Consider the following 25644-nt stretch of genomic DNA (forward strand, 5'->3'; position numbering starts at 1 on the left):
TCTAATCAAGCCAAACTGATTTAGCACAATTGCAGCAAAGAGAAGAAACTAAGTATTGGCAGTTATATATCATACTAGCAATGTCATTTGACAGAATATTAAACCGTATAACACAAGACAAAAATAAAGGTTAAATAAATAAAAACATCGAACACAAAAATAAAGATAATAAAAAAAAAAAAAAACAAGTGACCTTATTCTTAAAGCGCCAGCTTTAAACGTTTAAAAGTTCCAAACATTTTAAAAATTTATGCTTTGAATTCTCTCTTACAATGGAGCGGCCAGACGCAAAGAATGAAAGAAGAAGAAGAAGAGCAGCAGCAGTAAAGCACAAGAAAGTGATTCCGATACACCAGACTAGTGCTTCTCGTAGCAAATCCTCAGGATAAGTGACCCAATCCCACCCACTTGGCCATGTCCTTCAATAAGATAAGCCATCCTTCAAAAAACCCAATTTTTTTATTGATTTTTTTTTTAATAAAAAAAAAAGCATTTAATTGAAGAAGAAAAATATCACTTTTTTTTTTCTTTTATTGGGTTAGGAATTCGATTCGGTGTAGTTGCGGAATGGCATTCCATTGTTGGGAAGAACTTTGCATCTTTGTGACTCATTCCGGTGAAGGATTTGTGTATTTTTTGGTGAAGAAACTAAGAAAGTGAAAGAAAAAGGAAGAATGAGAGAGAAAAATAGAAGCAGATATTATTTTTTATTTTTTATTTTTTTTTCCTGGGAACTTCGTATGTATCTGCTCTCCTTAATCAGAAGTATTTATATACAGCTAAGCTACACTCTCTTTCTTTAACAGCCAACCAGAAACAGTTAATGACTCTAACCATTTATGCCACATCAGCAACAGATAGGACAAGCTTTCAACACAATATCAAGATGACGAGGCAAGTGATACAAACATTCCCCCTCAAAATCGTTTTTGTCTGATTAATAATAAACAGACAAAAGAAGAGTTCGGAAAACACATTCCTCCTTCAAACCACATTGTTCGCTCTTAATTTTTTCTCTTCAGATATAAAAATTTAGCACCACCCAAAGTTTTTGTAAAAACATTATCAACTTGCTGGTACATATCTGATTTCAATAGCCTTTTCAAACATTTTTATCTCTAACAAAGTGAATATTTATCTTAATATGTTTTGTCCTTTGATAGAGTACAGGATTAACACTAATGCCACAGCACTAAGACTATCACTACAGCACTAAGACTATATCAGTCCAGCATCATTGGTTTAGGCAAATTAAGTCGTAATTCCTTGAGCAGATTTTACAACCAACATAATTCAAAGTTTATATGAGCTAATGCTCTATATTTGGCTTTTGTACTTGATCAAACAACAAAGATTTGCATCTTTACAAGTTAGGACCAAACAAAAATGCCATATCCATTTATTGATCTTCTGTCATATCGGTCACTGCCCCAGTCCAAATCACAATCAGTGAAACCATGAATAACAAACTTCGTTGATGCCTGTATTTGCAAACCATGATATATTGTTCCTTCCAAATAGCCAAGCAGTCTTTTACAAGCGTTCCAATGGGATAAGGTTGGAGCTTGTACATATTGACCAAGTTTACATAAAGCTTATATCAGGCCTTGTTATGGTAAAGTATTGGCTCCAATTATACTGCTGAGCAGTGCAAGGTTAGTCAAAATATCTCTTTCACTTAATGTTAGAAGGTTTGCTGGCCGATGATGGAAAGGTTTGAAGTTGATAGGAGGTGGATCATCATTTCTTTTATATTTTTTTTCTAACACTTTTTTTTTTTATTTATAGTTTTGTTTTTTTTTAAGCTTTTCGTTCTGGGTGGAGTTATTATTTTTGAACTTAAAATTTTTTGGATATTTGACTTTTCTATTTCTCTCTAACATTTAAGTTTATAGGAGATGGATTATCATTTTTTTTTTATACTTTTTTTTAACATTCCATTCTCATGTATAGATATATCTAGTTTAATCTATATATAAGAGGGATCATTATTTTTTTTATATATTTTTTTTCTAACAATTCCTCTCATATAAGATTCGTTTTTTTTGGATTTTTTTTAAGTTTTTACATATATTTTTAATTTTTGAATTCTCACATATAAGGTCATCTAATTTAAGTTTATAGGAGTTAAACCATCATTTCTTTTATATTTTTTTCATTTTTGATTTTGAAAACAAAATTTTAAAAATAGAATATAGAAAACATGATCAAACAGTTTAAGATTTCTTCAACGCTCAAGATCTGACCGATTATTTGGAGTTGTCATCAAGTCAGCTTAGGCATTGTAAAATAACAACAAAGCCAAAACTTTCTTCTATCAAATGCCTTTAGTTTTGGTTACATGAGTCATGAGGTGCATATGTGGTCGTTTCGTTAACCCGTTTTTAACAGAAGTTTAAAATTGTACTAAAGTGGTTATTTCGTTAGCCCGCTTTTAACAAATGTTTAAAATTGTAGTAAAATGACAAGAAAGCAATTATATGGGTGGCAATGTGTTAAATTTTTTAGTTGAACTGGTAAAGTGAAAAACGAACTAAAATTCAGGTGGATAAAATATATTTTATCCTTTTAAAAAAAAAATAGTTTATACTTGTAAAAACAACAAGAATTCAATCACACTTACATTTTTATTTTTTTGAAAGAATCACGCTTACATTTAGACTAAAATTTAAAATATTAAAATTTGTTGACATTCTCCTTCTCTCTCTCTCTTAAAAAGAAGAAAAAAAAAAAAAAAGGGCTTGTTGACATATTTAAAGCTAAAAGAAACAAACAACAATTTAGTTTACTAAGAAATAATCTCGTTAAAATTAACTTTTATTTTTGAAATTATTATAAAACATAAGTAGTAGAATTACCTCAAAATTATTATCTTTTACTTTTTGACACAGATTAGATTATCAAATAGTTATCTTATTCTTATCTATTAAATAAAATTGACAATTAAATTATTAAATTGATAAATATTCTACAAATAAAAAATTTAAACATATTGTCCAAATAAAACGAAATAAAAAAAGAAAAAAAGAAAACATATTGTCCAAATACTTTCGAAATATTCTACAAGCACAAAAGAGTACGACGTGGTAAGAAGGATTTTTTTTGGGACTGGATTGCTATTTAAAGCAGAGATTCATCAATGTCTGAAATAGATTATAATAAAATTATTATATTCGCCTATTTGCTTCTATTTAGTTACTCTTTTCACTTTTTCTTTGATTTGCAAGTAAATTTAGTTGAAAAAAAAAAAAGAAAGTAAATACCATTCATAAGCACCCGAGCTATTTTTTATTATTATTTTTATAAAATATATATATATATATACACAATCCGTCTATGGTGCGACGATTCTCATGCGGATCATAATATTGGTGATAGTTTTTTATAGTATTGATCACGATTTTCTAAAAAATCATCATTAATACTATAAAAAACCGTTATTAATACTGCGGTTCTTATACGGACCGTTCTCGACATAGAATTTCCGTGTATATATATATATATATATATATTTTATCATGTATTCGGTTATTAGGGGAGCGCAAATATTGTTACCGTTGGAGGTTAGCCTTTGTAGGCATATATATAGACTCTGATATAATGGGTGCATTAATCAGAAAAAAGCATGGGGATGCATGTGAGTGGTATTTAGTAAAGAAAATATGAGAAATGAGTCGGTTGTGATTGTAATTCGCAAAGGGAGAGTCAAGAGTCAAGAGTCAAGAAGAGAGTGAGTGAAAGTAGGGCGGGGCGGGCGACGGGAGTTACAGAGCCACAAGAATGGCGAAATTGGAGGACGACGCCATTCCATTCCAACAACACTGCCTTCATTCCCACAAAACCACACAACGCCTACACAACTGTAAACCAACAAAACCCAAAAAAGAGAGAGACCAAAAAAAAAAAAAAAAAAATGGTTTCTGGACGCTTCACTTTCCCTAGAGATTTTCTCTTCTGGTTTCCATTTGCAGACGAGGAGGGAACTAGCAAAGCATAAGTGTATTCACAATCTTTAATTTTGGATTGGTCCTGTAAAAGGTAAATGGGCTTTAATTCGAATAAACAAGGGAATCATCTACGTTTCTCGCCTTCTCCTTGACTCAAAATTATGGTAATGCCAACTTCCGAACATTTTTTTTTTGCTTATTTTCTGTTTATGATTTTATTTATTTATTTTTTTTAAGGACGTTCTTTTTTATATCGTGTTTAATACTTTAATCAAATTAGAGAAGAGCATTTATATGTTGATCCAGAGTTTTTTTTTTTTTTTTTTTAAATTTTTTTTTTTATTTATTTATTTATTTATTTTTTAAATGTTACAACTTTCAATTTTCTGCAGAGCACATCAGTAAACATTGTTGTTGGTTCTCATGTTTGGGTTGGAGATCCAGAACTAGTTTGGGTTGATGGAGAAGTATCAAGTATTAATGGAGACGAAGCTGAGATTCAAACTAGTAATGGAAAGATGGTAATACAGTTTGCTTTCTAAATAAAGTAATGCTACTTCAAATCCTAGAGTATGTGCATTTTGATTCAGTTGTATATAAACACAACAAACTTTTTTGCTCTGTTATTTTTGAGGTTGATGGTTTCAAGTATTCAGGATTATGATCTTCTTTGAATAAAAAAATAATAAAAAAATGTGGTTTAAGGGTCCCATTTTTGTTCTTTACTTTTCTAGCTGTGCCGCTGTGTTTCAAACCTTAGACGGGCAGGTTCGAAGCATTTATGACCTTAAACACTCTGGAAATTGGCAGGTTGTTTCTAAACTATCAAAGTTACATCCAAAGGACATGGAAGTTCCTGAGGGTGGAGTTGATGACATGACAAAACTATCGTACTTGCATGAGCCTGCTGTGCTGCATAATTTGGCAGCAAGATATGAGATCAATGAAATTTATGTAAGATTACTGTCAACTTCAGTGTTTAATCTATTATATGTAGAACCCCGGTGAGAGAAAATGATTAATTACTGCAGCTATGGGCGGTACCATAATACTTTGACATCATGGCAGACTTATACTGGGAACATTCTAATTGCCATCAATCCGTTTCAAAATCTCTCAAATCTCTATGATGTTAACATGATGGACCGGTATAAGGGAGCTTCATTTGGAGAGCTCAGCCCTCATGTTTTTGCCATAGCTGATGCTGCTTACAGGTGAGCCTTTTGACATCCTAAATTAATAGTTTCCTTAGGAGATTATTATGCTGGATATTATACACGATTGCATATTTTGATTAGGCAAATGATAAATGAGGGAAAAAGCAACTCTATTCTGGTTAGTGGTGAAAGTGGAGCTGGTAAGACTGAAACAACTAAAATGCTTATGCGCTACCTTGCCTTCTTGGGTGGTAATAAAACTGCAGCTGAAGGAAGGACAGTAGAACAACAAGTTTTAGAGGTAAGCCAGATGCCCAATTCTTCATATATGGTGTCTTACATTCAACAAAAATTTATATATTTTCTTCCCACTTTATTTTCAAAATATTTGAAGTGTTATGTGAGATCAAGAACTATAAAATCTGCACACTGGATAAGTTTAGATCTGATAGGCTGTAAGCAATCATTTTATGGTTTCTTTCTTCAACTTTTCAAATTTGATACTACGTATTGTTTGTAATATATGTTCGTGTGATTAGAAATGAAACCTATAATATATAATCACCTTTTTAAAAATAATTTTGATCTTATATTTAACTTGTACTGATTTAAAGCCTTTGATTATTCTTGACATGGACATGGTGCAGTCAAATCCAGTTCTTGAAGCATTTGGCAATGCTAAAACTAGTAGAAATAACAACTCCAGGTGAGAAATTTATACATGATTTAAGATCTACACATGACTATAAGGTTTTCAAAATCACGGTCTGTATCAACTGATTTTCTGTAATGCATATTGTTGTAGCCGTTTTGGGAAATTTGTTGAAATTCAGTTCAACAAGCATGGTAGAATATCTGGGGCAGCCATCAGAACTTATCTTCTGGAACGATCTCGTGTTTGCCAAATTTCTGATCCTGAGCGTAATTATCATTGTTTTTACTTTCTATGTGCATCTCCTCCTCAGGTATCTTTCTGATTTACTGCATATCCCTGCTTAAGATTTCTTTTTTGTACCACGCGACAATTAACGTAACAGATTCTTTATGTTTCTCCCAGGAGAGAGAGAAATATAAGTTGGCAAGTCCTAGTTCATTTCACTACCTTAATCAATCTAATTGCTATGAACTGGCTGATATAAGTGATGCTCATAATTATCTCACCACTAGGAGAGCCATGGATATCGTTGGAATAAGTGAAAGTGAACAGGTATTGCTTTTGAGGCTCTCAACATTTGTCTGCTATAAAAGTTGAGAATCATGAATATGGTCAATCTGGGAATAATTCTCTCACATGCAAACAGGAAGCTATTTTCAGAGTTGTGGCTGCAATTCTTCATCTAGGTAATATTGAATTTGCTAAGGGGGAAGATAATGAGTCATCAATTGTTAAAGATGAGGAATCCCTATTCCATCTCCAAATGACATCAGAACTTCTCATGTACGACTTGTTTTTTCTCTTTCTAAATTTTGTCTTTGTTGCTTCTAATACATGAGGAGTATCAGTTTTATGCTATATCCATTTTCAGGTGTGATCCTCATGCACTGGAAGATGCCCTGTGTAAGCGTGTAATGATTACTCCAGAAGAAATTATTAAGAGAAGTCTTGATCCTCTTGGAGCAACAGTTAGCAGGGATGGTTTAGCCAAGACAATATATTGTCATTTATTTGACTGGTAAGATTGCTAAGATGCTTATTCCATGCTATTTAACTTATGGATTATTCTTCTTTCTTTATTGATTTTGTTTTCAATGAACAGGTTGGTGGATAAAATTAATGTTTCAATTGGGCAAGACCCTAGTTCAAATAATCTGATTGGGGTCCTTGATATTTATGGTTTTGAGAGCTTCAAAACTAATAGGTGATTCAATATTACATGAAAATGTTGAGTTTGCTTTAAAACTAATATTATTTCATATTAATTATCAATGGTCTGAAATTGAATTTAGATAAGACGCCAAAACTTTATTGTGAGTCCTAACTTGACTTTATATGTGTCAGTTTTGAGCAGCTTTGTATTAATTACACAAATGAGAAGCTGCAACAGCATTTCAACCAGGTATGAGGTTAGTCATACTTGACAACTTCAGTTGTAACTCATTCTTTTCAAAGTACTATCTCAATGTTTATGCCATTCAGAATGTCTTCAAGCTGGAGCAAGAGGAATACACAAAAGAAGAAATTGATTGGAGCTACATAGAATTTATTGATAATCAAGCAGTCCTGGATCTCATTGAAAAGGTTATCCCCTCTTACAGTTTTTCCTGGTCGTTTTATCCATGCTGTCTCTAGAAATTCTGCTTTGTTGTGGAACTTGTGGTTATTAGTAGATAATGGGGGACCTAAGAATAATTGATTCTGAATTTGAATACCCTGCATTTATAGGCTAATGACTTGAAATCTCAAGAAAAACTTTTGAGATTCTTTAGGAAACTTCCAGAAATACTATTTCCTTATTGAGAACAAATTTATACACTGGTTTTAATGAAAAAAATTATCTGCTAAGCACAAAACAACCACTAGCTCTTACAATTTGAATCAAATAAGAAAACGGTTGTCCCTAGATATTAGTGACAGAATTTGGATTCCTAATTATTTGTCCCTTAGAAAGTCACATACGACCCCACTTCTTAAGTTTTCCTTAATTTTCCTACAAATGGTTATCTCTTTCGCTTCTGGTATGGTACTTCATCATTCCTATGACCATACCATCTCTGATGGACTACATGTACTTTGATTTAATCTCCTGAAGTATGGACCTAGAACATTTCCAATCCACATTCTGATATAGTAGACACATTTATGGATGTATAGGTGACTGTTACTTCATTAATGCATCCTGGTATTCCTATACTGTATTGCTGTCTTTTGTATTAATGAGCTCAAATAATTTGCAGTTATCTCCTAAGTCGCTTTTCACACACATCTTTTTAACTGATAACATTTTTGCAGAAACCAGGTGGGATCATTGCTCTGCTTGATGAAGCCTGGTATGATGGAATTTCCTCATTTGTATTGTGGTTTATGCCTATAACAAAAAGGCTTGGTTGAAAGTATTTTCGTCAAACATGTCTTTATAATTCAAACTGCAGGATGGTCTCTGTGCTTTTTATTTCTGAAGTTGAATTTCCGCTCCTAAATTGCTTATTTGGGTATCATTTTTTCTTTGCAGTATGTTTCCAAAGTCTACCCATGAAACATTTGCACAAAAGCTTTATCAGACATTTAAAGATCATAGGCGCTTTATCAAGCCAAAACTAACACGATCAGATTTTACCATTGTTCATTATGCAGGAGAGGTGATCATGATTCCTGTATTTTTTTGTGCATTTTCTTCTCAAATGATATGAGTTTCCATTAAACTATTTCGTTTGTCGTGCACTTATTTTCAGGTTCAATATCAGTCTGATCATTTTTTAGACAAAAATAAAGATTATGTTGTTCCTGAACATCAAGATTTGTTGAGTACTTCAAAATGTTCTTTTGTAGCAGGCCTTTTCCCTCCACTTACTGAGGCTGCCAAGTTTTCCAAGTTTTCATCTATTGGTTCTCGTTTTAAGGTATCTGTACTCTCTCTCTCTCTCTCTCTCTCTCTGTGTTTTTGTTCTGTATTGTTCTTTTTTTTTTTTTTTTTTTTTTCTTGGGTGAATTTTACCTCAATAGAGATTTGACATGAAAAATATTATCAAGTTGTGTTTTATAGTCAACTGGTTCAGTGCAGAAAGGTTAAACATTATTTCTTCTGCCCATATTGGTGCAGCTACAACTACAACAATTGATGGAAATACTAAAATCTACGGAACCCCACTACATTAGATGTATCAAACCAAATAGTCTATTGACACCTGCAGTTTTTGAGAGTATTAATGTCATGCAACAACTACGTTCTGGCGTAAGTTATTGGGAGTTTGTTCTATTTTAGAGTCAATTTTTATCTAATGATGCTCGTACATTCATTCATGCTCATTGGTGTTTGTGCAGGGTGTTCTGGAAGCAGTCAGAATAAAATGTGCGGGATATCCTACTTACCGGAGTTTTTTTGAATTTTTAACTCGATTTGGCATCCTGGCGCCAGAGGTTTTAAAAGGAAAGTAAGTAACACCTTACGCCGCCATATTGGTTAGAAAACAATAAATGGTTATATGTTTCTTTTTTGTCATCTTCAAGCCCTTTGCTGGTGTTTTGGTCTTTTTATGGTTTAATGCTTATTATTATCATTCTGAATTTATTGTCTACATTAAGCAGTTTTGATGAGAAGGAAGCATGTATAAAAATTCTGGAGAAGATGGGGCTTAAAGATTATCAGGTAATAACATGAACTTCTCTATTCATAAGGTTAAAAATTTAAGAAATATTCTGGTACTCTGAAATACCTCATATTAATTGTACAGTGATTATAAATTTCAAGCATAAATTTTGACCTGTTAAAGGTACAGTTACAACAGCTATATGCTTTAACACTATTGGTTTTGCAGATAGGGAAAACAAAGGTTTTCCTAAGAGCTGGTCAGATGGCGGAGCTAGATGCACGAAGGATAGAAATGCTTGGTCAGTCAGCTAAGATTATTCAATTTAGGATTAGGAGTCGTCTTGTTCATAAGAAGTATGTTTCTATGCGGTTGGCTTCTATCCGTTTACAATCCTTTTGGAGAGGTGAGTCAATACAGAGGACGCCCTTGTCATGGAGAGAAGCAATCATTTCATATAGCATCATTTACATGGAATTCATCAATCACAGCTTTCTTTGGAAGGATTTGGTTACAATGTGATGTTCCTAGTCATTTATGTAGCCCTTTGTTTCCTAGAATTTAGGCAGTTTTAAATTCTCTTATATTCTTCTGTATGTACAAAATATCTTTTAAAAAGATTTCACTAATGTATTATTTTGTGACTTCTAGGAGAACTGGCTAGGAGAATATACAAACTCAGAAGAAGGGAGGTTGCAGTTATCAAAATTCAGAAGAATCTGCGTAGATGCCTGGCAAGAAAGGACTATCTTGATATCAGGTCATCTGCAATTGTGTTGCAGTCATGTTTACGAGCTATGGCTTCTCGTGGTTATTTGAGATACAAAAAGCAATCCATGGCAGCAATTACAGTTCAGGTGATTACCTTGGCTTCCTTTATTGGTTATAAATTTTATATGTTGATATATTTTATATTATTGAAATATGATGCAAAGTAAAACATGCAGACCTCATGGCGTCGTTATAAAGCTTTTTCAGATTATAAGAGGCTGAAAAAGGCATCAACTATCTCACAAAATCTATGGCGGAGCAGAACTGCATGTAGGAAGATTAGGGAAGAACAAAAGGTCAGCGTGTGGGGTCGAATAATCTGTTCTCAATAAAGTTTTTGGCTTAACATAATAATTGAAAACCTTTCAATGTTCTTTTAGTTGTACTCAGGTAATGAGTTATTTAATAATAATAAAATGATTTTTGTCAAATCTTTGGCTCGAAAATTACTGCTATAGAATTAGTGATTTTCACTAGACAGCAATTATAGTTACTATAATACTAGAAGCACTGCAGTACATCTCTCTCTGATTTTGGCTAGACAGCAATTATAGTTACTATAATACTAGAAGCACTGCAATACATTTCTCTCTTTCTCATGTTTTAACTGCATTTGAGAAAAAGTATATGCAGATTTACTTGGAGGAGGCAAAGAGAGAAGAGGAAGGAAAGATTGAAGAGGAAGCAAATAGAAAAGAGGATATAAAGATGAAGCATTCACTGCAGTCTAATCCTAGTAAAGGTGATGAAACAGATGTACTGTTTGAGTGCGAGGCTGCTCAAATAGAAATTGATGAAGCATGCCCTTTTATTAAAGAACCTTCAAGTCCCGATGATGATGGAAAAATTGAGACTCTCAATGCTGAAATAAAAAATTTGAAGGTCATGATGATTGCACTCTTAAGTTTCTTCAATGTGACATCATCACAGTTGTCATCATCATCATTATATCCATCAGCATTGTCATTGTAATATCCCTCATCATCATCATCAACTTATGTTCCCATCTTACTTCATGCTTTCCCTCATTTTTCTCATGTTAGTCTTGAAAATATGTCCCAACAAAAGGAGATAAGGCTGAGAACTCTCAACATTTAATATTTATTATCAAGAGTTAAGACTGGTGACTTCCAATTAGTGGATGCAGTAACCCTTGGATGTATAAATCAATATATGCGAAAGATCATAGAAAATAGTTCAATATTGGAAGGATTTAATATATGAGAAATACCAACATTCAAGATGAAGGGAAATGAATGCATAAGTGTTTTGGGTCTGTCTTCCAAGATTCATTTTCCAGGGAATCACATACAGCAAGTAATTGCTTGAAGTATATGCTGGAGGACCATTTTCTTATAATTATTTACTAATTATACTTTGCCCTTGGTTTTAGTACCTCTTATGTTCGTCAAAATGAAATTGATTTTAAGATTAAGATTTCCTGGCCAGTGAGAATTGGACCAACCAGATTTATATTCCTTTTCGAAATTATTATGCCTATAAATTCTCTTTTACATCACTTGTTATTTCCAACCCTGTGAATGCAATATTCTTCCAAGTTTTGATCTCTGGTACTTCACTCCACATGTCTACCCTCAGATTGGAAATGAAAATAATTCCTATACTTGTTTTTGCATTGAGAAACATCTAGAGTGCCGTATTTATGTTATACAAGACGGGAAAAAAGATGCAAATTATTACCGGCACAAACAGGCTATCTTTTTCATTTGTTGATAAATTGGCATGTTATGCACTGTACTGGAAAAGATGGGTGCTCTTGTTTAATTTGTTTCTCGAGTTGGAATGATTTTAAGTTATTTTAAAGTTTTATTTTTCTGGCTTACCAATCACAACTCTTCTGACGTTTTCATACTGTTTTGGGGATGGGGGTGTTAAAACAGGTCATGCTGCAAGCAGAGAAACAAAGAGCTGATGAGTTTGAAAGGAAATATGATGATGCGCGGGCATCAAGTGAGGGAAGACGTAAGAAATTAGAAGAAACAGAAAGAAGAGTTGATGAACTCCAAGCCTCTTTAAACAGGTAGTATTAATATGAAGTCCTTTAACAATGACATTGTCTTTGAGCTTCCAATTTTCAGAAATACGAACGTAAATATATTCATATAATGTTCAAGCAACGAAACTCTGGAACTGTGCATATGTGTTTCTGCTTTCTGTATTCTATGTGTTTTTCTTCAAAAGGTTAAGAGGAATATGGAAGACCGAGGAAAACATCATTACTAGAGAGAAATAGAATTCAAGCAAAAGCACCTTTAGCATGTAAGAGAAAGAATGAGAGATTATACTTTGCCTTTTAGTTTTTGACCTTCACTTCCTACCTATGTTGTGTTGTCAGTGATAGAAATTAATATTCGGCCAAGCAAACATGAAAATGCTGAGAAAACAGGAGAATGAATGAAGTTATAATACAAAAATAGAAGAGAGTGGGAGAGAGGACAATTACAGTGGTGCAAAATTTCACTTAACTTGTTAATAACTTGTAACAAATCATTTGACTAATACTAGATCTGATCTAGTGTGTCTCAGGATGATACATTCCATGTCAAACCAAGTTGCAGAGCTGAAAGCAATAATGAATACCCCTACAAAATCAAGATATACTTCTGGGCACCATGGGGTTGAATTCACCTCCATAAACTCTGAAAGCTCATCCTGTGACTCAGATTTTAGTTTCCCAGCTCCAGATCCATCTTCAGGCGAGTTTTCACCTCTCAGCCCAAATTCCTTCAAATTAATGGTTCAGGATATTTCAGCAGAAGAGATTTCAGGTCAGTTCAGTGACAAATGTAACTTTGTTTGTTAGCTATATATGTGCTTTAATGATTCAGTAAATCTTAAATTGATTTTCTTGCTTTAGGAAGAGACACAACTTTTTGAAATTCATTCTCATTATTCAGGGTTTCGACTTTATGATCCAGTATGTTCATAATAAATGTTTTTATGTTCCTTTGTCTTGATGGGTTGCATTATGCAGGATCAGAAAGTGATAAGGAGGGAGCGTTTGATGATTTCTTCTGATGGGAAATTATTGTAATTGTTTAATTTTCATTCTTTATTTATTTATTTTTGCTTAGATATTAGTTTCATTAAAACATGAGCCTACCTATAGCTTCAATGTAATGTCACTTATGCTGCGTACAGAGTTTCCTGTGTTATATAGATTAGTTAGATATAATCCTAGTGAATATAATCCTAGTGAAAAGGTAAAAATATAGTGGATGGTTGACCAGTACAGACTACGGAGTTTGTTTGCTCACGCCTCTTTTGATATTTCCTTTACTTTTGATAATTGACCATAGGAGAAAATTGCTGAAACTGCTCAATCATTTAAGCTTTCTCAAAGTTGCAATGGAAGTTCATTTTACCATGCATTTCTGTCCTTCTTCTTCGTTTTATTTATTCTATAATTTTTATTCGCAAACTAAATATATAATAAACGTGCAATTTGATCTGCAAAACAAGCTTCATAGATTCCAGGCCCAAGTAGTCCATTACAACATGAACTAGGCTTCTTCGTCTAGTGAGTTGGTATTTAGGGCGGGCCAGGCCCAGTTAACTTTTAATTCTATATGCATTTCTGTATGTGCATTTTTTTTTTTTTTCCAATATGTATTGGTGATTCCAATTCGAAACAAATTATAATAATGTCAACTACAGCAAAAAAGTATATTGGAAGAAACTATTTTTACTGGAATTTTATTTCGTCTGCTATAATAATGGCCACCCAATAGCATACTTTTTTTATTTCTTTTTTTTTTTGGGAGAAAACCCGATAACATCTTAAAAAAGAAATTATATCTTACATAGCCAATAAATTTCATAATACTTCATTTCGCTTTTTTTTTTTAAATATTACTTCATTTAACTCGTTATAATTTTATAAATTATATTATCAAAGCATTGACGTCTCGAATAAGCTCCAAACAAATACTACTATTCTGTGACTTAAAAAAATAATAATAATAACTACAGCGTTAAATCAATTATTAAAAAAATAGTTAACTAAATAAAGTAACACTATATGGATAAAAGATTGAGGGGTAGTTGGGGAAAGTCAAACCTCCTCTCTGCTTAAAAAAATAAATTAATTAATTAATTAATGAAAAAAAAAAAAAAAAAACTCTCTCAATGTCAATTGCACACATATCTATAAAATGAGAAAGAGGGAGAATCAGATAGTCTAATATAAATATAGATATATATTTTTTTTCCATTTTTTAGGAAAACAAAATTATGATGATGATAGATGTGGGACCTTCATGCCAATTTATTTTTCATCTAGTTTGGAGATATTCCATGTTTTAGATTTGACAAAATTCAAAGTATTGGGTAGACCTAAGAATGGCAAGAAAAATGCCATTTCATCAAAGTTCAAAAAAACACAGCTTAAATTATAAGTGATAGTAATAGGAAATAGAATCTAGATTTTCCTAATCAATATATATATTTTCAGGGCTTCAATGGTCAAACCGGCTGGCCGTCTGCTGACTTTGGTTCAAAATTTTGTGACTAATTAACCATCAATTATGAATCTGCCTCTTTTATTTATTTATTATTTTCCCTTTCCTTTCTGTTTGGTTGCATAAAAGAATAATTTTTTTTTTTTATAAAAAGGACAAATATAATTTCTGACATATTCTAAATCATAGAAAATATTATAATTTATTCTGACTAGCAAATAATATAACTCATATTTTCAGCCAAAAAAATGCTAGAGAAATCGTTTAGCAATTCTAGCTAGTCAAAAAGCCACTTTCGATTAAACAAAAATTTTAAGTAACAAAGAAAACAAGGAGTTTGGTACAAATATATGAATCAGAAAATGGCGATGAAAACAAAAGGAGACAGAATGATTTGGTAAAGAATTGAAGTAGTTGCAGCAGCGTACTCACGTTGTTGTCGTCCATGTCTATGTATCAAATCATCACCCACTATATATCTCTTCCATACAAGTATAGTTTCTTGCATACTTGGTCAAAATTAACCTTCTTCTAATTATACCTTAATCTCTTTTTTTAAAATTTTTTTAAGTACAATTTGAAATTAGAAATAAATTGATTAACCATCAGAGGACAAAATTCAATGATAACGAAATATAATATATATATATATATATGTTTGAACTGTTAATGAAATGGATTGTGTCTCTACTCGTTCTTTCAAACCACTTTGTGCCTTTTTGTCTCCATCAGAAAAGGAAGAGCCAATGATACTATATATTGCTAATTTCTGTTTTCGAAGGGAGAACATTTTTGTTGCTATTTATTTGTTCATTTTCAATATGGTTACAGTATAGTTAGATTTCTTATTGATGCACAATCGTGGAAACGAATATGATGTTTTTGTTTTATATTTTGGGGGCTAAGAACAACATGTTTTAGTAGATGGGAATGTTCTTAATTGGTGGACATATTTTTAATACGTAGTTTTTTATTTCTTCTACCAATAAAGAGTTTTGGTCAGGGAAGAAGATGAGATCGATAATTATTTAATTAATGAAGATTTATACATTTTGGTATGGAAAGTCCTGTCCTCTATGTTTAGTTTTATGTATAATTTACTTAGGCTTGTTCTTTTAAAGACCAATTTTATTTTTTTTTCAAAACAGTCTCAATAAAAAGTTATTAGTCTAATGGCAAGATATATATTTTTTTTAATGAAGAAAAGAAAAGAAAAAATAATTTGTTGCTTTACAAAAGAATTAATAACCAGTTATATATTCATATGTAGTGTCTGAGTGCGGCCCCCTAATTCCCATGTAAAATTCTCACATGTTAAGAAAACGACACTTGCGTTGCCTGTTGCCACAGATTATATCAACCACCTAATTAATTTATTAAAATACTATATATATTTATTAAAATATTTGGCCTGCAAATATACATATATGAATAAACATTGCAGAGAGCTAAATATATATATATATATATATTATATGTCCGAAGATATCTTATATATATGTATATATATATTCGAATCCCTTGATTTTATATATGTAGCTATTTTAAGCTTTAATAGTTATATACGGAAAGAGCCATGAATTCTTTAGAGCTGGTTACTCAAACTTTACTATTTTTCTTATCATAAATAAGAGATGGAAGATGCAAAGTTAATATTGGCTTAGACATTAATAGATTTATAATTTTTAAAGTTAATTATATTTTGATATTCTTAACTTTTAAAGTTTTATAATTTATATTTTTAATTTTTTGATTAGCAATTTGAACTCGAGTTTTCAATTTGTTATAATTTGAGAATTTTTTTTTTTTCACTTTTGACTTATAGGTCGTTTAATAACTGTTTTATATAATTATTATTAAACTATATTAAATTTCAAACTAAAAAATAATTTAGTGCAAAATTATAAAACTAGTTTCAAAATTAATATTTGATAGAGTTTGGAATTGTTCAGGTAACCTACATCATATTATCATTTTTTCAAAAGTCAATTAATGTTTAAATTGAAACAAATTGAGAAATAAAAAATCTAAATCATTGAGTTGAAAAGTTAAAAATATAAATTACAAAACTTTAAAATTTGATAGTATTTAAACTCATTAACTCAAATTTTATTAATTTTTGGTATGGGAAAGCATAAGATTTTGATGTATGCTATATAAATATATATTTTGAAATGATATTGATCATAATGACATAAAGATGAGATGAGTGTCAAAAAGGTTCTAGTCTCGGGCAAGTACAAGCTAAATGATATGCACAGTTATTTTGCTAATTGTATATCATGCAGGAAGGTTCCTGCACCTTTCCTCACTATTTCCACTACCAAACTTTTTACACACACCTTATATTTTTCATGATTATGCATGGAATACTATTTTTGTTCTCATCTTAATTTAATTTTTATATATATTTTTGTACCGTACTTACTCAGTCTTGGTAGTTCAATATTACAACGCTCTTAATTTGTTGAAAATCTGGACAATGATAAAACATCATAATTAAATAAGTTAATTAAATTACGAAGATCGTGAATATAAAGTTGAAATAGCTATGCTATATATAATATATGGATTATTAGTTTTGATTATATGTGATGTATTTTATTGCTTTTGTAGATCTTAAAGGAATATCATTTTTTTTTTTTGGCTCTAAAAGTGTATCATTATTCATTAGTTAGAAGTTTATTAATTAATTTAATATAGTGTGGACATAGAAATTCATGTATTTTTCAAACAATGCTCTACACTAGAGTAATTTTCATTGACGCAAATGTTTTATATTAAATTATATTATTCTTTAGCATGCACAAATATTTTACTGGGTATCATGGGCTAGGATATGCTGAATTCCTAATCACATTTAAGCTTTAATAGATGTCCATTTAATACTTAAATGCGGTTAAGTGTCCATCATATCCTATCCGATAAATGATCAAAATCAATAGATAAAAATTATATATAAATTTAAATAAGTAAATTTAGATGTAGATGTATGTTTAATTATACATGTATTAATAATTTTAGAGAGAGATGACGAAGCCAAAAACCACACTTTTAAGAAAAGCTAAAGGAAAGCAACAAGGGCTGAGTTGGGAGACAAATGAGGGAAAGAAAATAGATAAAAAATGGATGTGTGTCTGCTAATTAGAGATAGATCCACACAAGCAAGCCGGCAATAAAAGAATAGCTCTCTTAGAAAACTTCTAAATTTATCTCCTTCACAACACCTTCTTCGCTCAAAACCCAAAAAAAACCCACAATCTCTATGTTTTTTATTTGTCTCTTCTCTCTCACACACCCAACTCTTCAATCCTCATCCTCTCTCTATATATTAAATTTTCTCCTTCTCCAAACACCCTAATAATCCTTATTCCATAGTTTTCAACAAGTACTTCGAAAGCTCATAGTTTTCACTTTTCACCTATAGTACTTGTTCATATTCTTCAAGTATACTACTCCTTATAATATTGTTCAACATGGAATCCAATTACCACCATGAAGAGGATTCATCAAAAAGCTCAAGCGAAGATACCGATCGATCAGAACAAAACGAAGAAAATCATGAGCATACCGGGTCTGGCCGGTCCTACGAGTGTGTGTTTTGCAAGCGAGGGTTTACTACAGCACAAGCCTTGGGAGGACACATGAATATTCATAGGAAAGATAGAGCCAAGACCAGGCCTTATACACCTGCTGCGGTTTCAACTCATCAATCAGCAGATGATCATCATCATCGTCATCACCATAATTATGCAAATATCTCACCCTACCGTTCAATCCAAGGCTATCCACCACATGATTATTATTCTTCTTCAAGTGGTATTCATGTGAATTATCAAACATATATTCCTGCTTCCACCTGGGGTTTGAGACCCCCACCTGCAGTACTAGTACCTGGCCATGACTTTTGTCCTCGAAATTCGCTGCTTCCGGATCTGTCAAGAGAGGATTATTGGAGAGGAATCCGGACATCTCGAGGAGAAGATGATCACAATACAGAGAAAATAAATGGTGGATGCAGCATAGACTTGGAATTAGATTTGGAGCTTCGACTTGGCCATGATCCATAGTAATTATTATTGTTATTGTTATTGTTATTATTATTATTATTTTTTTGAATGTACTATAAGAGCTTGCGTGAAGTAATATTTGAACTGTTTTTGTACAGTTTATAAATATTCTTTACATTTTAATTCCTAGATGTTAAAATTTCCTTTGTGGAAAATTATAAGGTTCCAGAGAGAGAGAGAGAAGTTATTAACGATATCCCTCTCGTCTGTATATTAATTAGAATGTGTGGTGTGCGCTTTTGAAGCCGATTTTCATGAGCAATTCTCCTAAAGATTTGAAGAAATAGAAGCAGCAGCGAAGAAGGCAAGGCTTTTATGGAGTAATTAGTTGAAAATCGTCCATGTTTTATATATTTTTAAGGTAGGTACTTTGTCTGCCTCCATTTGATCTGATCCTGTCTGCTTATTTTGATATCTTGTTTTAGGGTTTCTAAAAGATATTTCTGATTTCATATGTATGTCAACTGTAGCTCTTCCATATTCTCTTTTCATTTTCCTTTTTCCTGAGGCTAAAACTAAATAAATCGAGCTATATAGGGTAAATCTTTGTTTTTTCAAGGGAGAACATTTTCGTTGCTTTTTATTTGTTCAATAGAATGTCACATAATTTTCACACAAAAATTGAAATTAGTAGTAGATCTTGATTTTAGCTTATAACCTTTTAACTTTAGGGATTGCATCTTGCATTAATTTGCCCCCTATGTTATTCTAAACTAATGGTTAAGTTTCTTAATTGTTAAGGTATGGGCAAACGCAGAAAAGTGAAAAGTGTCTAGCCATACAAGGAAGCTTAATTAACTAATTAATTCAGTAATGTTCATTATCATCATCACCTGTGAACTAGAAAAGCACATCAGTTTCTTCAACACGAACTAAATATTTAGACATTAATTCTTTATATATCTAAACAATGGTTCTTGATGTGCATGGTCATGAACATGATAATGAAGCATTAGTTTTTTATTCTTTAATTTGCTGAGTAAAGAATAAAGATAACTAGAATATTGCATATGAGTATAATATATATATTACATGTATCACCTGCGTCTCTATACCAATTAATCTTTTCATCTAGATATAGAAGGAAAACCATTTATATTTCTATACCTTCCAATAGAACATTAAGCTCCGTTAGTTACAAATTAATTGGTCATTCAGCGATATTGTGGTTGCTAAAATATTGTTTCATTGACTTTGAGTAATTTATAAACAATTGGTCAAATAAATTGAGGTTTGTAGTTCCTGCTTCTATTAGTAATTCATAGAAAAAGTAAAGAATAATTTTTGGATATAATATTACGGAAAATGTTAATCATCAAAAGTAACTTAGATGGATTTATGAGTGAAAGTATTGCGGAAGTGGATTATATATACAATAGAGATTGATTTTGATAGTTAAATACTGAATGGTAATCTTTTTTCTGATAGGAAATTGCATAATTGTGTTATTTACAATTACAAGCTTCAACCATTTTTCAAATAATCCTTGGATGTAAGTGGCATACAAATTGAATAATTTTACTTGACAAGATTAGCTATTAATTCATAAAAAAATTAAAGCTTAGTTTTTGAATATGATGTTATAGAAGTATTTGGATGGATTTATAAGTGAAAGTACTGTTAAAGTAGATTATATATTAGAAATTGATTGTAATAGTTGAATACCGAATAATAATATTTTTTTTTTGATAAAAAATTGTTGAAGTGGATTATATATTGGAAACTGATTGTCATAGTTGAATACCGGATGATAATAGTTTTTTTAAACAAGAAATTGCATAATTGTGCTGTTCACAATCACAAGCTGCAACCATTTTTCAAAAAATCATTTCTTAATTTTTTTTTCCCTTTCCATCCCCTAGCTAGCTAGTTTATAGTTTTATTTGGTGCAAAAAATCATATGCGAAAGTAAAATCGATAAAATTATAGCTGAAAAAAATGTTATAAATCAATTGGACAGATCTTAGAATCATGGGGGCGTTTCTATTTATTGATAATCTATATAACATCTGTAATAATTTATCAAAAAAAGAAAATGGCTTGTAACTTTTTGGAGCTTAATTTATCGTTTTCACATTAATATAATTTGTCAAACACTTTCCCATAATTCGTTCTAATACATATATGGTTGCATTTTTCTGAAAATCTGTCATCCAGCTGATCACCGGAACTGGAAAATGTAGAAACCAACACAGCATAGGTTTTATATTGGCTTAATTCCCAATCACATAAGATAAATAGAAAAGTCGGTGGATAGGATAGCTTTTACGGCATATGCAAACATATTTTATATGATTCATGTGGACTTATAAAGTAACGTCTTTGTGAGTCCTTGAATTGTTCTTCAACTATTGACTTTAGCCTGCAGTGGAATTTACATTAATTGATGCTCCTTATTCCTTAAGGACAATCTGGTCATGGACTACATGCTCGCTCAAATCTCAATGCATTTATTTTTCCTGTTCGAATATTTAAAACAGCTGATAATATACTTCAAAAGGAAAACAATAAATGAAAAAGACAAGACAAGCCAGGCCAACACTTCATTAATTAAAGGCTGCTATACGACAAAAAGAAGTTTCCATATAATTTAGCATGCTGCGTAAACGTGGCAGTAGTGTGGGTTCCAATACTTTTCTGTTATAAATCTTTGTTGCGAAGCTGCTTTAAAGCACCAGTGGTCTAGTGGTAGAATAGTACCCTGCCACGGTACAGACCCGGGTTCGATTCCCGGCTGGTGCAACCGACTTTTCCAATTTTTTAAATTTTTTTTGCCGACAAGAAGAAAAGGACGCCCTGGCTAGTTGGTTTTTCTTTTTGGTAAATATACCAAGGGTGATAAAATTTTCCAAGTTCAACGCTACGTAGAATTATACTACCAATTCCACACAATTCAACTCCCCATTGGATACACTGAAAGTATCTTTACAAGACAAGCCACAGTATCTTACAAACATTCGGTAAACACTGATTACAATTGAAAAAGAGAACCAAAGTTTTCCAGCTCCAACATACACCTAGTAGTTGCACCAATCCATCACGGATTGATTTACCTAGTGAGATAGTATATTACTAGGAAAATGACCACGAATGATGCCACTAGTGTAAACATTCTCCGGCTTGATTTGGTCTCAAAAACCTATAATAAACCCAAGAAATGACCATTTAGGAAAATGGAGGAAATAGCAAAACAGTTGGCGGGGGGTTAAACAAAAAAAAAAAAAAAAAAGGTGCTAGAAGAAGTATACAATGGAAACAGAAATAAAATGTAATCTACGCGCATACCATCTTAAAACGATCCATGGTTCCTGACAGCACTCCCCTCGATGAATCCATATCGTTGCCCTGCACCATTCCACGTTAGACCATGATAATAAAAAGCAACGGAAAAAAAATAAGGTTTATGGCTGCAGTAAAAAATGAAAAAACGAGGGATTTAAGGTTGCAGTAGATGTACCATTCTGTCCAGCATACGATTATGATTGTCCACCTCCTCATTTATATCACCTGACAGCTGTTGAAAAGACATGCATCATTATACACTTGGACATATTAAAGCCTACAAACAGAGAAACTACAAAACAAGATAAAAGAAAATATGTCTAGGATTTTGAGCAATTAAGTAAAAAATAATAGTTTAACATTCAGTATAAAATAAATTGATCTATGGTCAAATATTCTCGGACGATTTTGAGTGAAATACTTAAATTAGCATCCGGAAAAGCATCCTCACCGAATCCCTCATTCGATACATAAATTTTCATTTTTGAAAAAATCATTTTTCAGTAGAAGAATATAAAAATTACTCTAATCTAAAAGGACAATAAAGGGATACAAGGCTCTAATTGAGTTTGTAACCTAATAATTAACACGCAAACCCCTCTCACTGGAACAGGAAAAAAATAAAACAAAATAAAATAAAATAAGCCTTACTCTCTTCAGCAGAATGACTCTATCTTGCAATCCTTCAATTGCTCTTTCATTATCATGTTCATCAATTTCATGAGAGTAAGATGATGATGCCCTGATTCCACCCTCCTCAATGCCATCAAAAAGAGCAGCTCTGTTACCACGGAGGTCCCTGCAATAGGGATATCATTCAATTGCTAGAATGGACAGTTACAACCATCAAGGTAAAGTATAGTGTAAGATCTTTAATTTCTGTATAAAGTTTCTAAAAATGTACTTCACGGTCAAACAGAATACAAAGAACACTTTTCATTGAAAACTTCTCTTACGTGTTTGTGTTTGTTTTGCTGCATGCATTTCTGTGTTCATAGAGGGCGAGGGATGAGAATTGCTTAAAGAAAAACCAATAGACATTTACAATGAGCAACATATACATTGAAAATATCCCAAGCATAAAAAATTAGATCGGTTAAGTTCAAAGAACATATGCATACTCTGTAAAGCAGTACTATAGAATTTGAGCAATTGATTATCACATTGCAGAGATGCAACATGTAAAATCCAACTCTTTTCTCTGAACATATCGTTGACGGTTCCCTTTCAATGGAGGAAAATAACAAAGTCTCTTACGAACCTCACTTTAGCAACTTGAGTCAAGTGAATCTCATAAAAGCTTCAAATTCCATTACTTCCTCTACCAAGGGAGAAAGACAAGGATGGTAACTTGGTATAAAAATATTTATATCAACAAGGAAACTAAATTTTTTCACCATTTACAGCTTTGAATCTTAGGGTCATGTGACTGTCAGCAAAACAGCTCCTTCAATGTAATTTTCAACAACATAGTAAAACGAAATGATAAACATTGCCAGATAAGATGGCATGTATAAATGTGTCTATAAATTAACTAGAAATTGCCCCCAATCTGATGAAGACACAATGCATATCAAGATTTAGGTGTGTATATACCCATAAACGTTTTCCTGCAGACTCCTCTCTATGACATAGAGATTCATGAAAGTCATTGAGGTGGTTTACCATCCAAGGTTAACTATATAATCTCCACGCACAAAGATGTACCAGTGTGTATATTTAATTGTTTATGAACGAGGATGTACACATTATCTAGAATAACTAAGTGACACCATATACCATTGGATGATTGTTTGTACGCATCGACAGCAAGTCTAACACGTATCCCCGATATGCAGTAACCTAAAATATCATTAAGGTGTGTCCAAAATACCAAAACTAACTTGACCGACCGCCCGGAAATACTAGAGGGTAGGACAAGAATTGATCAACAATCCTTTCATGTTCAACAATAATCAATTAATATTTAGATTGAACTTCGAAGTGGATACACTAAGGCTTGTACAACTAAGCTGTGTCCAAAATAGCAAAACTAAACTTATCCAACCGACCGCAAAAACATGAGGATAGGACAAAATTTAACAAACAACCACTTTATGTTCAATAATAATTAAATTAATGAACAATCGTTTTGTGTTCAATAATAATCAAATACCATTTAGAATGGACACAGAACTAAAACTAAATATATAAGTTTCTATAAACAATGCGAATTAACTAGCTCGCTCTATGTTAATTAGGTAGCCCGAGGCCACCCATTAAAGTCCAATGTTAGATAAAATAAATCCAATATACAAAACACCTAATCGTTAGACAAACTGAATGGAGTTAGCTTCAAACCAAACACTAATTTAGTACATACCAAAAGCCAACACGTTTATGCTTCAGCAAGCATAAATTAAAACCAAATTCAATACACAGAACACCAAACCGTTCGACAAAAACGCATCGAGTTAACTTAAAGGAAATGAACACTAGCATGGGAAAACATTTATGCTTCAGCAAACATGAATTAAAACCATGTTCTCGAGCCATTAATCTACTCATAGATCTAAATTGGTATCAAGCATATCCAAACCAGGGGATATACATGTTAGATTGTTCCATAACAAAAAATCCTAATAGCCAAAAAAAAAAAATTGAAACCGAATATTAGAATTGCAATTGAATAAACCTTCTCGGATTCATGTCTCAACAGGATCACAGATTCTAAGCTCCTCTGCACTTGTTGGAACTCCGGAAAAACCTTTCAAGTTTCTGGAAACAGACAAAAAAAAAAATTCAAGAAATCAACCGAAGAAACTGCGGAAAGAAAAAGGCAAGTGATCGAATGGACTGTGGAAACCGAATTAAAAAAACTGAGCATGAAAAAAGTGTTTGGAGGGAGAGAAAATCAGATCTATGAGAAATTCGGGTTGGAAATGTGAAAGAGGAATCGGAACGAGGACACGTACCCCTTTGGAGGGAAGATGAAGATTTTTCCCTTTTTCCCCCTGAAAAACGGAAATAGGCAGAATTTATGAAAATTTTAGAGAGAGAAATAGGAAGTGACTGGTTTTGGATATATATATATATATGAAGTTACCGACCACGCACACAGAGAGAGGGAGAGAGAGAGAGAGAGTGATCGACCACGTTAATGAAATTACGAATCTGGGTCCCCCTGATGGGTTTATAACAGGCGTGATATGCGCGCAAGACGCAAAAAAACATTGATTCAAAAGCTTTGCAGCAGTAAAGGGTGTGGATATTATCAACCTCTCTTCTGTGGTGCCCACTTAATAATGATGTCATCTGTGCCGTTCAATATTCATTTACCGCTGCTGACGGTGTAAAAGTGGACCTTATAAGTTATTTTTTTATTTTCCGTCGTTTTTTTGAAATAAATAATTTATATTTAAATTATTTATTTTTGAACTTGTATTTTTATGGACAAATAAATATGTTCTACATTGGGAGCTAACTCACTTCGTCCAGATACTTACACCACTTATTTTTCAATTTTTAATCCAAACATCAATTTCTCTTTCAAATACTTTTTTTCGTTGCGGACCTATCGCCTTTCCATAATAAAAAAATAATAATAATAAAAACAATAAAAGAAAATGAAGCAAAAAAAATATATATTTTTTTAAGTCTTTGGTAAAACAAACACAAAATATTTTTCTCATATATATATATATATATATAT

At 32.0% G+C, this 25644-nt stretch overlaps 3 protein-coding genes and 1 non-coding gene across 7 annotated transcripts; 3 read left to right on the plus strand and 1 right to left on the minus strand.

Moving 5' to 3' along the window:
• The first annotated feature begins 3623 nt into the window (after positions 1–3623).
• LOC107425877 (myosin-9) lies at positions 3624–13511 on the plus strand. 3 transcript variants are annotated; one of them, XM_016035922.4, is made up of 26 exons: positions 3624–4111; positions 4340–4468; positions 4758–4901; positions 5016–5161; positions 5246–5405; positions 5752–5810; positions 5910–6069; positions 6162–6311; positions 6406–6542; positions 6631–6777; positions 6862–6963; positions 7104–7161; positions 7242–7343; positions 8055–8092; positions 8275–8401; positions 8495–8662; positions 8863–8994; positions 9084–9193; positions 9348–9408; positions 9578–9755; positions 10001–10206; positions 10297–10416; positions 10754–11002; positions 12022–12161; positions 12668–12909; positions 13116–13511. In XM_016035922.4, exons 1-26 carry the CDS (start codon positions 4109–4111, stop codon positions 13157–13159), a joined length of 3312 nt encoding a protein of 1103 aa, XP_015891408.2. In that variant the 5' UTR covers positions 3624–4108; the 3' UTR covers positions 13160–13511. The 3 variants fall into 3 exon arrangements, with proteins under 3 accessions (XP_015891408.2, XP_060667623.1, XP_060667624.1); XM_060811640.1 differs by lacking the exon at positions 13116–13511 and having other exon boundaries at positions 3625–4111; positions 12658–12903; XM_060811641.1 differs by lacking the exons at positions 3624–4111; positions 4340–4468 and having other exon boundaries at positions 4761–4901; positions 4979–5161.
• Positions 13512–17753: 4242 nt separating this feature from the next.
• LOC107425836 (zinc finger protein 8) lies at positions 17754–19195 on the plus strand. The gene has a single exon (XM_016035884.4). It carries the CDS (start codon positions 18078–18080, stop codon positions 18669–18671), a length of 594 nt encoding a protein of 197 aa, XP_015891370.1. The 5' UTR covers positions 17754–18077; the 3' UTR covers positions 18672–19195.
• A 2147-nt stretch (positions 19196–21342) lies between these two features.
• On the plus strand, positions 21343–21413 carry TRNAG-GCC (transfer RNA glycine (anticodon GCC)). Its single transcript has one exon. It is a non-coding gene; the product is annotated as a tRNA-Gly (tRNA).
• A 140-nt stretch (positions 21414–21553) lies between these two features.
• LOC107425879 (bet1-like SNARE 1-1) lies at positions 21554–25065 on the minus strand. Of its 2 annotated transcripts, none has more exons than XM_060811599.1 (6): positions 24908–25065; positions 24628–24710; positions 22605–22734; positions 22129–22185; positions 21957–22016; positions 21554–21810 (listed from the first exon to the last, which is right to left on the minus strand). In XM_060811599.1, the coding sequence occupies exons 2-6, from the start codon at positions 24639–24641 to the stop codon at positions 21721–21723; spliced, it is 351 nt and encodes a 116-aa protein (XP_060667582.1). In that variant the 5' UTR covers positions 24642–24710; positions 24908–25065; the 3' UTR covers positions 21554–21720. The 2 variants fall into 2 exon arrangements, with proteins under 2 accessions (XP_060667582.1, XP_015891410.1); XM_016035924.3 differs by having other exon boundaries at positions 22605–22752; positions 24908–25064.
• Positions 25066–25644: the final 579 nt, after the last annotated feature.

Source organism: Ziziphus jujuba, chromosome 9 (assembly GCF_031755915.1).
Source record: "Ziziphus jujuba cultivar Dongzao chromosome 9, ASM3175591v1".
Classification (NCBI taxonomy): Eukaryota; Viridiplantae; Streptophyta; class Magnoliopsida; order Rosales; family Rhamnaceae; genus Ziziphus; species Ziziphus jujuba.

Excerpts from the sequence above, each read along its gene's own strand:
- LOC107425877 (XM_016035922.4), top strand. Across the intron at positions 4,902-5,015 it reads ATGAGATCAATGAAATTTAT|ACTTATACTGGGAACATTCT; the intron begins GTAAGATTACTG and ends ACATCATGGCAG. Across the intron at positions 8,402-8,494 it reads TTGTTCATTATGCAGGAGAG|GTTCAATATCAGTCTGATCA; the intron begins GTGATCATGATT and ends ACTTATTTTCAG.
- LOC107425836 (XM_016035884.4), top strand. The coding sequence starts at position 18,078 with ATGGAATCCAATTACCACCATGAAGAGGATTCATCAAAAAGCTCAAGC.
- LOC107425879 (XM_016035924.3), bottom strand. Across the intron at positions 22,186-22,604 it reads GAGTCATTCTGCTGAAGAGA|CTGTCAGGTGATATAAATGA; the intron begins GTAAGGCTTATT and ends TCTTTTCAACAG. Across the intron at positions 21,811-21,956 it reads CCATGGATCGTTTTAAGATG|GTTTTTGAGACCAAATCAAG; the intron begins GTATGCGCGTAG and ends GGTTTATTATAG.